This window comes from Osmerus mordax, chromosome 14 (genome assembly GCF_038355195.1).
Source record: "Osmerus mordax isolate fOsmMor3 chromosome 14, fOsmMor3.pri, whole genome shotgun sequence".
Lineage (NCBI taxonomy): Eukaryota > Metazoa > Chordata > Actinopteri > Osmeriformes > Osmeridae > Osmerus > Osmerus mordax.
The window spans coordinates 10,897,289-10,915,136 of record NC_090063.1 but is presented as its reverse complement, the minus strand read 5'-3'; the positions used below and the strand labels follow the sequence as shown (position 1 = coordinate 10,915,136).

At 41.5% G+C, this 17,848-nt stretch overlaps 2 protein-coding genes across 3 annotated transcripts; both read left to right on the top strand.

The window, feature by feature from the left end:
• The first annotated feature begins 2,212 nt into the window (after positions 1-2,212).
• On the top strand, positions 2,213-8,237 carry synpo2b (synaptopodin 2b). The gene is made up of 2 exons (XM_067250310.1): positions 2,213-2,921; positions 4,010-8,237. Exons 1-2 carry the CDS (start codon positions 2,213-2,215, stop codon positions 6,472-6,474), a joined length of 3,174 nt encoding a protein of 1,057 aa, XP_067106411.1. The 3' UTR covers positions 6,475-8,237.
• A 3,511-nt stretch (positions 8,238-11,748) lies between these two features.
• Positions 11,749-17,267, top strand: myoz2b (myozenin 2b). Of its 2 annotated transcripts, XM_067250238.1 has the most exons (6): positions 11,749-12,004; positions 13,304-13,425; positions 13,919-14,085; positions 14,535-14,634; positions 15,737-15,920; positions 16,277-17,267. In XM_067250238.1, the coding sequence occupies exons 2-6, from the start codon at positions 13,338-13,340 to the stop codon at positions 16,500-16,502; spliced, it is 765 nt and encodes a 254-aa protein (XP_067106339.1). In that variant the 5' UTR covers positions 11,749-12,004; positions 13,304-13,337; the 3' UTR covers positions 16,503-17,267. The 2 variants fall into 2 exon arrangements, with proteins under 2 accessions (XP_067106339.1, XP_067106340.1); XM_067250239.1 differs by lacking the exon at positions 13,304-13,425.
• The last annotated feature ends 581 nt before the right edge of the window (positions 17,268-17,848 follow it).

Genomic DNA, 17,848 nt, shown 5'->3' with positions numbered 1-17,848 from the left:
GGGAAACTAAACCCATTCTAATGTGTACACACACACACACAGCTTCCTGGCATTATTAGAGAGATGCAGTTTCTTGCTGAGTCTTAATCCTTAGATCATGGATTCTAACCTTTCTAAAAAGTAATCCTTTTAAGGGCAATGCTGTCAAAGCCTTGTGTGGGGGACTTGCTTCATATAACAAGAGCAGCTTAGGTTAATTAAAGGTGTTCTGATTTGTTGGAGCAGACTGTGCCATTTTCATTCAGGCATTCGAATTTTGTCAAAGCAGATGGACAAAGACTATTGGGAGAAGACAAACTATGTCCTGGCCTGGAATAGAAGTGTTTCATTTCAAACCAAGTTTTAACTAGGATTATATCAAATTGAATATTTTAATAGTCATATTAATTGTCTCTTGATAAATGAATGACATCTTAATAAAGGTAAGTTAAAACATGTTTTATACTACCATATACTATTCAGAAGAGGATTGATGAACGCTTCTCTTGTTCCTTAATACAACCAATCTGAATCTTACCAAGTTTTTAGTGCCCAATTTGAAGAAGAGGGCTTGTTTTTATCTCTTGTAGACTGTCTTTTTTGTAAATTGATAGACATTGTTATAATAACTCCCCTGTATAAAGCATGTTTATCATATTGTTTTACAGTTCATTCATAATTAATAAAACATTGTTCAAACATTATCAAAACGTTCTACACCTATATGTTTGCATTGCAACAAAATGTGTTGGTAGTAATGTTTCTTTTTCCTCTTTCTCTTATTAAAGTATGTAACAATTTGATAAAATATCATATGCTTCTGTCATATGCAAGTCAAATGTGTAAGTCTATACTTGCTCAGCTTTCTACCTGTGTTTGAAGTTGGCTTTAATATGTGATTTTGACATAAATATTGCCTGGTTCTTTTTATTGTATGACATGGTCTAATTAGCTTGGAAAACTATGGAAATACCTAATCCCTCACAGACTAGCACAGAGAAGGGTCATGCCTGTCTAACAGTCATGGATGCTGGGCCCTCATTGAGGCTACAATTGGATGCAAGTCAAAATACAGACTTAAATTGCCTTACTAGGTAACAAAAAAGTTCATTGAGGTTAGGCTTGATTGCCTATGATGGAAAATGTATTAAAAACATGGGGAACTAGTCATCACGTTTTTTTATATATATAAGGACAAGCCAATGGCTTGAAGCCATGTTAAGAACTGTAAATCTGTCCCATAATTCTGTGAATGAAATAAATGTTGGGCGAGTGTTACATGGACCAGCAGAGGGGGCTGTACTTGATTAAATAAAACATTTTGTATTCAGCCAGTCCTTTTGCTCCCATAACCATACCAGTAGCTAAAGCATTTTGGCTCTTGATAGAAATAAAAGAAAAGGCATTTTATAGCATGCAAAATAATCAAACTTCTACACTGTTACCCAGCCATACATGTTTTGTGTATGAGATGGGTGCTAATTAAGGCCATTGACTCTAATTTCAAGCTACATATGTGTACTTTCAGATCTAACAATTGTTTTACCCTGAATGAACTTTGCTTGTCAGGGGGGAAAGTTCACTAATATATATTGTATATATTATATATGTACTTAATTTGCAATGTTATTCGACTGCCTGTAACATTACAAACATGTACTAGCTCTACACTCACACTTTGAAACCTTTCATTGCTGACATTGAATTAAACTCCTCGAATCAAGTTCTTAAATGGAAATGTCATCACTATGGATGTATTCATCTCTGTGATGAACTGTACAGGACAGGAAAATTGTATATATAATAGTGCGGAAAAATACGCCCTGTTGTTTTGCTTGTCCTCTTGGATCAGAGTGTTGTATCCAGGGTGATATTGCATACCATTCCATTTACAGTGGTGGCACTGCTGATGAAACTGGCCAGGCAATTCACTGTGCTTCCTATTGGGGATAAGGAATGTATTATATCAATTCCACAGTAACTCTTTAGAAAACTAAACAAGCTAAAACTGTAGCTGCTTGGGTCCTGATCATGTTCACGTTCACATCAGCCTAAATTGGGGGCCTCTTGTTTTGAACAATGTTTGTTCAAAGCCTATTGAAAACAGTCATGGATGTGTAATTCCCAAAAGTGACATCATTATTCCTTCCAACATGCTTTAAATGTGTTCCTCTTGGTTTAAAGGTAGCCTCTGTGACACCAAGGATCCTGTGACAATAACATACTATCAGAGATGGAACCTGAGATTGAGGTTCAGGATAACAATGGCTTAGACACTTTGTCAGGGTCTACCGGCTCCCTGGAACTCTACTTCTCCAAGTCCCAAGATGGCTCCTACTGTGATGAAACAAGAAGTGATGAAGACAGTTCTTTTAACCCGGAACGCCTACATGAAGAAATAGACAACTCAGAATCCCCTCAACCACTTGACTGGGAGGATATGCAGATAGAGAAATGTTCAACTAAATACAACAAGAGTCCAAGTGAAAATCATGAGAATTACACTTTTCCCCAGGATACATGTTGCATCAAACCTGGGGACTACCATCCCACAACCAGCACATTTTTACCATCTCTACCGTCCTCAAAATCCCCCACCTTGGACCCGGACTTAGGCCGACTTTCTCTGAGGCAGTCACCCGATTCCTTCACCTCCTCCTTGGGATTCCAGGTTGAGACGAACCAGACCCTGACCCGCACAACGACCACGGTGCTGACCCCGACCCCGTCTCCACCTCTAGGCCCCAAAGGGAAGCCGAGCTCTGGGACTGGGGCCAGGGGGAATGGGAGTGTTGAATCTCCAGATGAAGGAGGGAGCAGAGAAGAAACACCTCCTGCTCCTGTCTCCTCTGGAATGCCAGGCCAGGCTGCTGAGCAGGCAGAGGAGTGGGAGTCTGACAGGGATCTGTGCAGAGCCAGCAAGCACAGGGCGAGGCGCACACGTAAGTAGCTGATCCTCTCCACCCTCATTCATTTAACTGGGGTCCCACTGCTGTACAGAACAGTTGTAAATGTGGATGTCATCTTGTATTATTGTGTATTTAGATTTTTAGTATTTTTTATTTTACTGAAGTAAGTTACATAGCAACTATTAAATAATGTTAATTTACTCAATTTCATATTTAAATACTAAATAATGGTTATCTGTTCTTACATATTACTTCTTACTAAAGTAGTTCTGTAATTATGTCAATAATGTAAATCCATGTATTTGTGTCTTGGGTTATGGGTTGATGGTTATTTTTGAGCAACGCATTTTTTTGGAAGTGGACATACAGGGTGACTCCCCCTGCAGGGTTTGGTAGTCGGTGTGGATAAGAATAAAACATGACCATGCACATGATGAGGCTGGCAGAAATGCATTTGACAGACAGCACCATGTGTTCCCTTGGCCTGTCACCTGATCCCTTTTTCAACCCTAAGCCTTGACTGCAATGGAAAGTTAGCTCCTCACTTTTCTTGCCTCATGGACCCCCCTATGTTAGCTGTAAGTAAGACTACCGGTACTTTTATTGCTTCTTGCAATGTTGTGCTCCTAAAAATAAAAGACATCCAGTTGCAGAGAGAGTGGAGGGCAGTGTGCTGGTCTGGACTGTGCTGAAAAGCTCAAGCTTAGATGGAGGTCCTGTGGTGTGCCTGCCACAAATGGATGCGTGACAGTTCAGTTTGAAGTAATAGCCAGAGATCTAGTGACAACTCTTCAGATGCTACTGTATGTACTGGGTACAGAAAGGGCTTCTCAATTAAGATTCTCATTAACACTTGTCATAACTTGTTACAGCACACCATGACAATGCAACCAGTGGTATTAGGAAAATGTTTAAATGTTTGCAACTAAACTAATTTAGTCTTGCCATTGCAAAAACAGTAATGTAACATATTATGTTATTTATTTGTATAGTAACAGAAAATGCAGTGTGAGTTTGATATGTGTCCGTAGCTTAACTATTCACTTTAGGTTGTTCTCTTTCTCCATTTCCTTTGCTCAACATATTCCTCTCGCTCACTCATTCTCCTTTCTCTCTTCCAGGACTCAGCCACAACGAGAGTCAAACAGAGAAGTGGGTGAAGGAAGCCAAGTCTAAATGTAAACGCATCTCTCTTCTTCTTACTAATGCACCAAACCCCCGAAATAAAGGTGCACTACTGTTTAAGAAACGGCGACAGAGGGTGAAAAAGTACACGTTTGTAAGCTACGGTACTGGACAGGAGGAAGAGATTGAAAGTGAAGACGGCAAATCTGTTGGGTTGAACTTTTTGTCCCCTTGTGATTCTGAGCTAGAGGACGACTACTCGCTTTATTCCCAAGATCTGGGGGTTCCGGTTTTGAATTTGAATCTAAACAGAGACAACTTTTTTCGGTTAGACAGAGCGCCTGACAAGATGGAGCACCTGCCAGAAACTAAAGGCAAGGGCGTGATGATGTTCGCTCAACGCCGTCAAAGGATTGAGGACCTTACGTTGGAGCACGAGGAGATGAGACGCAGGGGAATACCTGTGGAAGGGGTCGTGGAGCCCGAACCAGCAGAGGTGCAGAATACTCATGATATGAATGAATTACCTGTTCAGTCGGCAGAGCAGCATGCTAACCATGCCTTCATGGAGGCTCACACCATGAGGCACATGCTCTATGAAGAAAGCAATCAACTGGATATGCATGCAAGACAAGTTATGAACAGTATGGAAGAAGTACTGCCTAAGCCCCTTGTGCCAAATAGAACAGCCAAGCCCTTCTCATGTTTTAACATCAGAGCACCTGCACCCTTTCCACCTCCTAGCTCTGTCCCCATCCCAGTTGCAAGGAGGCCTGAGCTTAAGTTTAAGGTCCCAGTTCCTGTTAATACAAATCCACAGGTCTGGTCCCCGACTGGGGATATCATAGCCTCCAGGGATGAGCGCATATCTGTGCCTGCATTCAAGACAGGCATCCTTCCAGAATCTAAAAGAAGAGGCTCAAATAAGCAGCATTCAATGTCAAATAAAGCCTCCTCCAACACTTATCTCCAAAACAAAGGGGAGCGAAGATCTTACATTGAGTCAGGCCAAGAGGAAGACTATCTTAGTCTCGGAGCAGAGGCCTGCAACTTCATGCAACCAAGAGCTATGAAGCTTAAGAATCCCCCACCCGTTGCCCCAAAGCCCACCATCAACCCATCTTGTCCTCCATGGTCAAAAGATGGTCCTCCACGTGATGCCTTTCACCCTCCCAGAAGTCCAATTCCTATATCCTCCCATGTTCCTGCTGCCTCTCCAAAACAACCGTCCTACCAACAGCAAAACAACCCTACAGTTTTGCGTCAACCATTACTAGACCCACAGCAACTGGCCAACCCCTGGGCACGATCTAACACTCAGGGACAGCTACAGCCGCCAATGAACGCTTGGGCACCTGCCAACTCTCCTCTTCAGCCTCAGCCAAGTTTGAATAGCTGGAGTCATCAGCCACCTCGATCCCCAGTGAGTATTAATGCTCCAACTTCTGCTGTGCCACACGCACCTCCAACCTCATGGAACAAGCCGGCTGTTAATTCAGTAGCTTCTTGCCCAGCCAAACCGGTCAACTCCAACATCCACTCTTCCAAGGCACCACTCACTTCATCTAGGAGACCTTCAGATAGAGGGTCTAGCACGGCTGTGGATGCCCCACCAATGATGGGAAGAGGTGCCGAGCTTTTTGCTAAGAGGCAGTCTCGGATGGAGAAGTTTGTGGTGGATGCTGATACAGTTCAAGCCAACCTGGCCAGGTCCCCTTCCCCCATCTCTTCCCTCCCCAACACATGGAGATATTCTCCCAACGTCAGAGCCCCACCTCCTGTCTCGTTCAACCCCCTCCTTGCTCCTTTTTACCCCCCGGCTGCTGCCAAGCAACCCCCTTCTACCAGCCCTAAAATCAAGTCTAAGGCAAAAGCAAAATCCAAACCACCACCCCCAAAGCACCTGGACACCTTAGATGTTATGAAACATCAGCCCTACCAGCTGGACTCCTCACTCTTTAGATATGAAGCTAACACTGAGGCCAGAAGCCCTAGCCAGGCATCCCCCATCCCGCCCTCTGATGCTAGCCCCGCACCTACCCCAAGTCCTGTCCCTGCCCCTTCTCCTCGTCATGCCCACAACTCACACTCAGCCAATCAACAAAGGAAGCCTGTAGCTTCTTCTAAGCCCATTGCATCGGTAAGTGTCTCATATCCTTTCGACCGTCAACCTGCAAGTTCATCTGAGCCACCCCTAGCAAATAAGCAACTGAATAAAAAACCCACTGCCTCACCTGCTACGCATGACCTTTCAAAAAAACTGGTTTCAGGCACCCATTGCCCTCTACCCACAAGCATCTCAGATTTTTCTTATTTTAGTGTAAGCAAACCTATAGCGCCCTTGTCCTCTGGACCCCTTTTCACTAAAAGTGCCCTTCCAATGGCTCCTCGGCCAAGGTTCTCTGCTAAGAAGCCGGCAGGATCAAGTAAACAATGGAAGCCTGTTGTACTCCAATATTAGTTTCAATCCATGGCTGCGCTTCGATAGCAGGTTTTCATGGTGGCATGTCTCTCTACATGACCTTTAAGTTTAAGTGTAAAAAAGAGAGAATATCAACCTGAGATCATCATGATCCAAGTTAGTATCAAAGTTAGTATCAAGTTAGCTCATGAAGAATCGGAGTGTCCTGTCCTTCTACATACTTTACACTTTGTAAATGTTTAAATGATAACATTGCAAGGTTGGATGGAAAAACACGGCTTATACGAATATCTGATTTTGTTAAAATACTCAAGCAACTGCCAACCTGGGTTCCTGAGCAGAATCCTAGACCCCAGTTGAGACAAATTAACAACCCTAGGTGTCCCAGAAATGCTTCACATATGGCTTCCAGCCACTGGCTGCCACACCTACCAACACTCCCTCCCCCCTATCCCATCAACCTCCCATGCTGGCCCAGCAACCCAAGATAAAGTTTCATGATTTAATGGCTTGCGTCAATTACTATAATGAATAATGAATAAGTTGCACATTGTTTTCCCGCAAATCTAATAGCCAATGTCTTATGGCAACAGCATGTTGCTCATCTATTATTAATATTCATATGATGTAGGAAGTTTAGGACTTAGCAAGGTTGTCAAAAGTAATTATGCACACTACAAGTAAGGTAATTTATGATTAACTAGACTCTAAGTGTAGTACTTAATTTGCTAAATATGTATTGTTATATCCGATGTTAATAGCCTTCATGTTCATGTTATATGTTTGTCTAACAACCAAGCACTGCAGAGTTATATTTTTGGAGGCAACAAGTGCTGAAAAAATAGAAACTGGCAGATATAATTATGAGTATTCTCAGGAAAAGATAAGATGAAAATGTGCTATTTGTTCACAGTTCATCTTAAGTTTCTACGTTAATCCAAAATGTGATGTTATGTCTGTCTGTGGTAAAATTGCATACAGTGTATTCATCTGAAATGTAATTGAATCACACACCCCAGTACTGATACAATTATTTTGATGCATCAGAAAATTGAAGGTGTCACTCTAAATATAGAGGGCCTCCTATTGAAATACAGCTTTGAATATAAATATAAAACAAACTATTTATTGTTCAGGCAGGTAAGATAAGGTCTTAAATACCTGTTTAAGGCTTTTCTGTGCTTTTTTCCTCACTTTGTCAGCTTCTTGTTTTCTTCCTGTCTGTATAACTGTCACAAATGTGCTTAAATATTTGGGATTTACTCTTTAAAAAGTTGCAGACCGATCGAGCTACATACACAGTATATACAAAGGAAAAGGAGCTTTATGTTCGAAATGAGTATGCCTGAAGAAGAACATATCGTCCTTTTCACAAAGCCCTCCTAATTTCACCTCCAGTCTCATTCCAAACTATATTTGATGGTGCAATAGAGCTCAAGCACATGCTAATTGTTCTTTTTTTTGTTAAACCCACACTACTTCAATTGTCAGTTTTTTGTCTGTTTTCTTGTCTTTGACATGTCCCATTACCAGTCATGGCTATTCACAAAGCTGACCCAATATGTAGCATTTATTTTAATTAAATGTTAATGAAACTGTTATGAATAGCAATACATAAAAATAATAATAATAATAACTGATGCATTTGACAAGAATCTAATATTGAACCTTTTTCAAAGCAATGTCGGCCTTTTCTCCTTTTCTTTGTTCTTTCCTTTCTTTTTCCTTTCTGTTATGTACCCTTCTGAATATTGCACTTCTTGTAATATGCACCACTATGCTATTAAATCTTCTGTACCTTTTTTGTTAATGTCCTCTGTTCTTCTACACCTGCATCCAAGCTCTTGCACCCTGTTCCACAACTAGTTGAAAGCTCAACATAATTAAACTCATATTACTGTCTTTATATTACACTCCTTAAATGGTAAATATTTCACAATATAGTGGCTGTATAAGGGAAACTGTATTGGGGTTTGGATGGCCTTCAAACCGTTTGGATGGCCTTCAAACCGTTTGAAGGCCAAAGCTTTTGATCTTGAAATTGGACCTAGCGCTCCACAGTTTCTGAAATGGTGCTGATTGCTGATCTATTGGACTGGATCTGGGCTAAACATATCATCGGGAGTGGAACGGAGTGCAAAGTGTTTTGGCATCTTTCTGAAAGTAGCCTCTCCGTTATTACCTACAGTCGACCTAATAGTCCAGGAGTTTTAGTGTACTCCACTGTAATATCATCATCTTCCATTGCTGAAAGGCCTTGAAAGTGAGGTAAGTGCTGAAAAAACTCCCCCAGTTGCTCCTAGAAATGGTGAGTGGTTATTTACAGGCGAACGAGCTCATGAAGTGGCCTGGTATGTCTGGAACATGAGTCCGAACCAAAATGTGCATGGCTGTTGCATCATCAGATTTGCAGGCGATTCAGCACCAGCAACTATCTCTATGCTTTCATCTCTGGGCTTCAAAGTAGCGTGGAGTGTAGCTATAACAGGCATTATTTTTAGAAGTCTTCAATCATGCAAAAAAGGTTACTTGTCTGTGGGTTAACCTCAACAAGTAGACTGGACATATATTTGTTTAAGAAATGAATTTGAATCCCACTAAAATATATTTTTTAAAGCTTTAGTCAATGATCACAATGTACAATGAACTAATAACTACTGATTTGTTCCTGATGTGTAAAGGAGTCTAGGGCTTGTTTGAGACTCCAAGCAATGCTGACAAGATGCCAGACGGTGGCAGCAAAGTCCAGTTATATTGTTAGATGTTAAACAGGATACCACATCCTTGTGAACACAAAACATATTCTGATCTACTGAAATGAACCTCAACACAACGGTATATATTTAAAAATCCATCATCTGTATGCCATTACGTTTATGTAATACCAATCATTCTTTACTTTCAGCAACTGGGGAGAAGCTACTCCCTGAGTCTGCCCAGGCGTCTGCCCTCCATGCCCTCTTATAAGCCCATGTTTCCTTCCATCACCCCTGGATACCAGCCATCTCTGAGTCGGATGGAGAGGCAGACATCCATGCCGGATAAGAGCTACAAGCCCCCTACTCCCTGGCAGGCCGCGGCCAGGAGCCCCCTGGGCCTGGTGGACGAGGCCTTCAACTACCAGAACCTCCCACAGTCTATCGCCTCCAACGTTGCGTTTGCCGCCCACCGTAGATCTCTCCCCGAGCCCCCGGCTGAGTGGAAGCGCAAGGTGTCGCTGGACACCCATGGAGCAGGTCCTCATGAGGGGTATTATCCTACAAGTCCACATTTTCACCCCCTGTCCATGAGCCAGACCAGGTCTTCACTGGAGAAACCTGTCATCTACGGGCCTCCCTTTAGGCCCGCCCAGCCTCTGAAGCCACGGAGTAGGGCTAGCTTCGAATACACTGGTGTCAGCATGGGCCACCGCAGTCCAACTAGCCACGTTCCTTTGGTTACTACTGCAATGAGAAGGTAACTGCACAGCGATAAAACCATGCAAACCCCAAAACTCAGGTATTAAACCTGCATATTACAGTTCATCATACCATCCTTTACACTCACAAAAACATTTTACACATACACTTTATACATGTGTTCATGTTTTCATTTGAATGAAGCAGATTTATATTTTTGGGATTGAGTAACATTTTAAATAGATTTGAACACAAGAAAGCCTTTTTTTCTTGTAATTGCGATAAGGTTGATCTTATTTAGAGTACAAAGCATGTAGCAGGACAGGTAAGCAGATGGTCTATGTAAGTGATTCTAGCAAAGGTTAGAAGAGGAGATAATGATTTTCATGGGTTTATGCTTCATGAGGAGACAAAAACAAACAGTCCATTGGCAAACGTCTAATCAAACTACAGCACAGGCTTCCAAAAGGTTGGTTCAGTAAGCCAGCTGCAAAACAAATGAGGGTTTTTACATTTGACTGAATTTGATTAAAATGAAATACTGTTTCAAATGTTAAATGTACTGTAAAAGATGTGTAATATATAAAAAAGGTATATGGTAGTTTTTCACTGACACTAACAGTTTGCTGTGAAATTGAAGATCTGTCAAAACTGAATGATGTTTTATTCACATGATCCGCATAGTTTGCAAATATGTGCATTAATTTCAAGAGCAAATGTGTGAACACTGTAGTATGTGTGAATTATTCCACTTCATGTTGACCTGAACAAGATACATTGAACAGTTTTATTCTGTATTTACATTTATAAAATGTTAGCAGTATAATTTTCCTTGACAAAAATACGGCACTACTATTTTCTATTATTTCATTAAGACAGTGTGGGATTGAAAAACTGAATGAAATACCATACGATGACCTTGATCTATTGTTAGACAATATCAAGAGCTTGCTGTGCTATTTGGTAGTAGACTATAGAGCCATTGTGTGACCTGCCATCCCAACACATGCAGGGATGTGCAACATAACCACATCAGTTGTTATAAATGTCATAGCTGTACATTGAAACTGAGGGGTAAAGTGTGGTGTTCCTGCTGTTGTGGAGGCTCTTTGTGGCAAGGACTTTGTTTCAATCCACACACCAGCAGGGGCAAGCAAGTCATACCTAATTTTGACTTTTTAAAAGTTGACCGAACACGTGTCTGGAAGGGAGGACTCCCTTGATGAGGTTTGGTTGGCACCATGCACAATTAAATAACATTGATTGCTCACATGAAACCCATATCTGTGTGTGTACATAGTACGTGTGTCTGTATGTGTGTTCAACTTTGATATGTGAGTCTGTACGTATGTGTGTACAGCAAGTGTATTGAAGTGTGTGTGTGTATTTGTGCATGTCTATGTGTCTCTGTGTGTCTGTGACTCCACAGCTTCTATTAACCTTACTATGTGCTGAGTGACTAGTTTTCTTTATGATGGGTAGTAGCAGGCTCAGCAATATAACCACACCACCAATCATTCGAACAAAGTGTGGAATAGAAGGCTCTGTAGCTGTTTAAATTGAGAGTAATTGTCAGTGGGCTAGTCATACACATGATCTTTATTTGTCTGTTTCATCTCTCTCTGTCTCTCTCTCTCTCTCTCTCTCTCTCTCTCTCTCTCTCTCTCTCTCTCTCTCTCTCTCTCTCTCTCTCTCTCTCTCTCTCTCTCTCTCTCTCTCTCTCTCTCTCTCTCTCTCTCTCTCCCTCCCTCCCTCCCTCCCTCCCTCCCTCCCTCCCTCCCTCCCTCCCTCCCTCCCTCCCTCCCTCCCTCCCTCCCTCCCTCCCTCCCTCCCTCCCTCCCTCCCTCCCTCTCTCTCTCTCTCTATGTCTCTCTCTCTCTCTCTCTCTATGTCTCTCTCTCTCTATGTCTTTCTTTCTTTCTCTCTCTCTGATAGCCACCACATGTCCTGTGGCGTTTGTGAGTGCTTTTGAGTGTTTGACAGGCTAAATTTAGCCAATTGATGTAAGCTGCATACCACTGACAACAGACAGAGGCCAGCCTAGAGTTTGGCTTCAGTGGCCAGGAGTGTGAAGATCAGGGCAGATCCAACTACCTAGGGTGACCCCTGAGCTCCTTGCAGTGCCCTCAAGGATACAGGTTACACACACGACAGGCAGGACACCAACACAGGTATGGACTCGTCCAAACAAGGTGTGCGTTTGTGATTGTTAATTAGTTTTGTTGTAACCATTCACCCACTGCACAACACTAGCAGTGCTTGTGTATTATAAACCCTTTGTTAATCACTTGTACAAATTTTCTTTTAACAAGGCTAACTTTTCCAAAACCTTTAAAAACACTGAAAACTTACCATGGTTGCCAAAAACTGACGTTAGAATAACATCTTGCTTCATATTCTTTTAAAAGACACAGGACAATATATTTGCAGTTTTTATCTCCTATTTAGAGATGTGATCATGGATATGAATGAATTGACTATCTGGTGTACTAAATGGTAAATAAAGTTAAATGATACACACTGGCTGTTCACTATGGCTGAGTATTTTGAATGCGAATGAAGGACACTAACAGTTACATTACCATTTATTGCCTGAGGCATGAACAAGTTCCAATGTAAGGAACATATCAACAGTCATCTGTAGTCATAAAGATTTTGTACTAAGAGAACAGTCAAAATAATGTGACCAATCTCTACAAAATGATGTATTTTAGTGCATACCTAACAGCTATTTAAAACTGTACATTTTGATATTTCTTATATGTAGATTTAAAGGTTTTTAATCCAAATGTATGCATAGTACATCTGACTAGGCTGCTATATTTGAAAGCACAAGATCTGTCTGGAATGCCATTGTGCAGAAGGGAACATGTGCATTATTAGAACAAACATTTCTTTTGGCAAGATCACAGTAGGGTCTCCAATTGCACAAACTACCCTGGGACACAATGTTCACCCCTGACCCTGCCACGGGTGATTCATAACGCATGTGAAACCTTATTGTTCACAACTTACATGCATTACAAGGTTATTTTAAGGTAAGTTTGGACTCTAATCATTTAGATATGTGAAATATTGGACATTGGGTTGAGGTGGTTTGGATACGAAAATATCCAATTCCCGCTATTCCAATTCCAACTTCCACTCATAAATTGTCATTAATATTCGATTGTGAAACAGCCTAACAAACTGACAGTATTAGTGACAAGATAATAGTATTAAGCATTACATTTATGAGTAATTATAATACCTGGATTGTTCTGTATGTTCTAGATGGCCATTAGTTTAATTGCTATAAAAATAAGATATAAAATACTTGTTATAATCTGCAATATACAGTTAAAACGGAATTGACTTTATAGTCGTTTTAGTATTCATAACCATCTTATTCATAACCATCTCATAGTATGGTCACCCATACTATGAGAACATTCTCAGGAGTACCTCCTATGTCCTTTATGTGTTTCCAGTACCCCGGGGTAAACACCTTTCCTCAAATCAGCAATGTCTCAATACTGTACTATGCCGACCCGTGAGAGGAAGATGCACGCGGCCGCTATTTGTCGAGAGGTCCAGGGGGGCGATGCCAATGGTACGACCTGGGCTCAGACTCCACAGAACTGAGACTTCTGGAGAGAGGGCATGTTGATATGAGTAAAAAAAAAAAAAAATGTCAGGGCCATTTTTCGTCACTTGCCATAAATACACTAATGGGATGTTGGACTACCTATGGCAGCCTAATCCTTTTGTCGTTGGCCTTTTTGAACTGGCTATTTCTGGGTGGGTGTGGAGTGGAGGAAAGGGGTGAGGAGATGGGTGAGAGACAACTGGGGTTGCTGTTTGTGGACTGTGAAGGCAGGAGACAGCTGGGGTACATTCCGTCTGTACTTATTGGTGAAGCATCAGGTTCAGAATACAATGATTCATAAATACAATGACTAGATTATGGATTGAAACTCCAACTCTGGACTGGATTTAGAATGTGAACAAAACATCCAAAGCCACCAAACCCATCATACAACATGTGTTGAGTGCTTTTTATACTTTTCCACAGTTAAATTTTTATACCTGTGGTCTTTTTTCAGGTGACACCATGGACCTTGGAAAAAAGCTGAGTACTCCCAAAGACATCATGCTTGAGGAGCTTTCTCTCCTCTCCAACAGAGGCTCAAGACTTTTCAAAATGCGCCAGCGGCGGTCGGAGAAATACACATTTGAAAGTATCCAGAATGAGACAAACATGCAGCTGAATGTGAGTGAGACCTTCAGTGTTAAACATGAGTTTAAGTTTCGGGCAGTTCTAGACTGTATTATGTTAATATTATTAGATGCCCCAGACCGTCAAAACGACATGGACTTGCTTTCTTCCAAAAGTGTCCACATACATGGGAGATAGGGACAGGCATGTGCCTGATGGCCTTTTCCTCTTCAACTCTTGCCAGAGTGCCAGAAAGACAGCCCAAGTACTTTGTTTGAGAGTTGCTCCCCAACTTATCAGTGCCTGTGGAGGTGTGTGTGCGTGTGTGTGTGTGTTGTTGAGAGACAGAAATGAGGGAGAGGGAGAGAGACAGAGAAAGAGAGTCCATTAAGGTCTAGATCGTTTTCAATCATACATTTTACCGTTTGATGTATTATTTCTAGGCATCTGCCATACAGACTGTCAACTTTTGACTTATCAAGTCAATCAAGTTTTTTTTCTAGAATGATTTGGAAAATACTGAAATCACAGAGGATGGAGGCAAAACTCCTCCTAACACTCCAGCTCTGGGAAACCCTCCAAATCCAGAAAACATTGCACCAGGTAAAGTACCACAACCACCCAACAGCAACCACAAATGACTGCACTATCTTTATGTCGCTTTGGATAAAAGCATAAGCTAAACAAACTAATGTAAATGTAGGTCAGCACATAAACAGTAGACTACCCAACAGCATAGACATGTTTAGTTAATTTAGAAGCATACTGTACAAAACATTTCCTCCAATGTTTTCTTTATGGGCCCTCCTTTTACAGCACCAATCGGTAGAAAGCAGTCAGACGTTTCTTTCAGGACATTGCACTTATAACTCAAGACTTTATTTAACCAACTCACAACACAACTCTGTCATTCATCTTTGAAAACCTTCCTTAGTTACAAACACACTGCGTCAAAGTCACCCTCACTGCAAGTCAGTATATATAAACAAGTTATTACGTAATGGGATCCTGATCATGATACTGTATAACAGGTGTCATGCAGTCTTCTTGACAGCTGATGACAGCAGCTTAATTGTGTATAATGTATGCAAACTGAAAGGGAATTTAGATAATTATTTCGTATTATTATGTTGCGATGGAAATACATAGTTAAAACAGTGTGTGAATGAACATAGTCCAACTGTGCATGGCCACAGTGCTTGATATGGTGTGCCCTGAGGAGGTCTTGCCCTTTAGTGGGGTACACGATAAGCATTTCCTTTCCCTGTGGTACTGGTACATCCGTTAAACTTGTGGTGGGGGTTCCCAACACAGCTCTTTCTCATAACGTGATATGTCCCAAGTGGATGGGCAGGGCTTTTCACACGTCGATGGATGAACGGACACTTAGAATAGGTGCTATTTTAAGATTTTGAGACAGCCTAGCGCGGTATTGATGGGAAAATATCTCAATCTGTCAGCGGTTTATCTTCTTCATGTTTTTTTACAACTATCTTATTTATTATTAGTTTATTAATGGGTATGTGGAGAAATGGCTGATTAATAATAGTAAGCATACCTACTCTTTTCAATAAAATACTTTTCTATTTTAACTTATTTGATTTCAGCTCTCCGATTATGTATCCCCGTAAATCCTTTCATGACAATCAAATCCACACAGTGATCGTGGTTTCACACTACCAACCTCTTGTGCATTTGTTTTAAGGCTACGGGGGCCCTTTGCAGGATGTTCCTGCTGAGAAGTTTAACAGTACTGCCGTGCCCAAGTCCTACCACTCCCCGTGGGAGCAGGCTATCATCGACGACCCAGCCCTCGCTGAAACTCTTAACCTTAAGATGCCCGCCCCTGAGCCCAGGCCGGAGGGGCCTGACTACAAGAGCTTCAATAGGTTTGTTTACTATCTTTTTTTCCCCGCTCATCATTCAATGGCCACAAGTTAAAAGGGGCAAGCCACACAGGATGGCACTGTGGATCCACCCCGCCTAGTAGAAACACTCCTCTTAGTTGAGACCTACTTATCCTGTGTTTTAGGAGCTTGAAGTTATCCTATATCATTAGGCCCAGATGTGGGTATGGTGACTAGATAAAGGCACGAGAGCCTACACACCTTTGGCATATGCCTCCCTTTAGGCCACAGGAAGTGGGGTAGTCATTTCTTATATACAACAATTGTACCCTTGACTTGTAAGCACTCTTGTATTTTTGTAACCAAAAAATAAATGCTACTTCCATCGGGGGTTCCAGGGTGGCCACACCTTTCGGCGGTTTCGACAAAGCCCCCAGGGGAATCACCTTCAAGCTCCCTGAGTTGGACCTCAATGCCCCCAAGTACCCTGAGCTCCAGGACCCCGGGATAAAGCGGCCTACCTTCAACAGGACTGCCCTTGGGTGGATCTCTGATGGCAGCCCCATCATCCTTCCCACTGTCCCGCTGGAGCCTATGATAATCCCAGAGTCTGATGACCTGTAGATACATTACAAAATGCAAAGTGATCTCAAGGACTATTTTACACTATATATTTATGCTTTGGTCCTTTTGTAGTGGGAATTTCTTTTTTGGCGTCACATATTTATGTTAGGAGAATTGGATTTTTCATTTTATTGTTGTTGTTTGAAGTCTTATGAATAGTTTAGGTGTTATGTGAATGCTAGAATATCCTATATTTATTTATTTTTCAATGGTGTATATCATATATTTGACATCAAAATATATTCATAGTCTGCACATTGACCAGAGCATGAAGTATTATGTTTCAAAAGCTTGTGAGATCCAACCAGTGTGTGACAATAAGTAGCATTAAGGCTAAATCCTGATTCATTATTGACATGTTCAATGTGCCATGTGTACAGACACTTACTGGTGTGTAGGAATTGTTCATCAAAGCAAATTAATGTACATAAAAATCACACCTGAAGTTGTATTTGAAAGTGAAAATACATTTAAAAAATACGAAGCAAACTGTGTTCATGCTTTATGGCATAGATTTCAATATGGTGTAGTATTCATTAGTCCTATGTAGCCTAAGCATGAGGCTTGTACAAAAACCAAGATCACCAATGTGTAAATAAAAAAACATCGGTGGATTGTGACGCTAAAAACAACAAAAATCAACTCCATGCAGTAATAAAATCTGCAAACAATTAACTTATTGGTCGTTAGGCTTAATGTGACCGTGATAATTGTCCACATTATGCGTTTAAACCGCGCAGTGCTACAATAAATGTATAATACAAACTGGCTCTTTCTTACACGATTGTTTACTACATACTGTCGTGCCATATTTCTCTAGTAAATGTAGATTTTAAGTGACAGTAGGCAGGGAAGCGTTACTGCACCAGTCATATCAGACACCAGAAATTCTCAACAGACAATGAATTCATTGCAGCATGTGCTGCAGGATTATGCAACACCGTGTGCATGTGACCGCTATTCCCATCCCAAAGGAACAATTACAATAGCTCTCTGCTGTGTCAAATGTTGTCGGTCCTGCTGAAGTATACACAAGCATGTTGTGCCATGCTGCCAGTTTCCTCGGGGATTGCGTTGCAGCAGTGCACACTAGGGGCGGAGTTTGACCTCCCAACTCTCGAAACATCACTAATCCGCTGCTGACATTCAGGTGGCAAAGACTAGCACACTGGTCCCGTTTATGTAATGATTTGCTGGATTTAACTGCAATCTTCTGCAGAACAAACCGACATCGTGGTCTACACTACTATAACGCAATACCTATTTGTAAGGACGCCTTCTGTACGGGCGCTGACGCTAATATTTTACTGTCATTTATAGTCATGCGGGCCCTATTTGACCACGGG

Bases quoted from the DNA above. Each gene is read 5' to 3' on its own strand.
- myoz2b (XM_067250238.1), top strand. From the start codon at position 13,338: ATGTCTCAATACTGTACTATGCCGACCCGTGAGAGGAAGATGCACGCG. The intron at 13,426-13,918 runs GTACGACCTGGG...GTCTTTTTTCAG, and splicing joins CCAGGGGGGCGATGCCAATG to GTGACACCATGGACCTTGGA. The intron at 15,921-16,276 runs GTTTGTTTACTA...CGGGGGTTCCAG, and splicing joins GACTACAAGAGCTTCAATAG to GGTGGCCACACCTTTCGGCG.
- synpo2b (XM_067250310.1), top strand. From the start codon at position 2,213: ATGGAACCTGAGATTGAGGTTCAGGATAACAATGGCTTAGACACTTTG. The intron at 2,922-4,009 runs GTAAGTAGCTGA...TCTCTCTTCCAG, and splicing joins GCACAGGGCGAGGCGCACAC to GACTCAGCCACAACGAGAGT.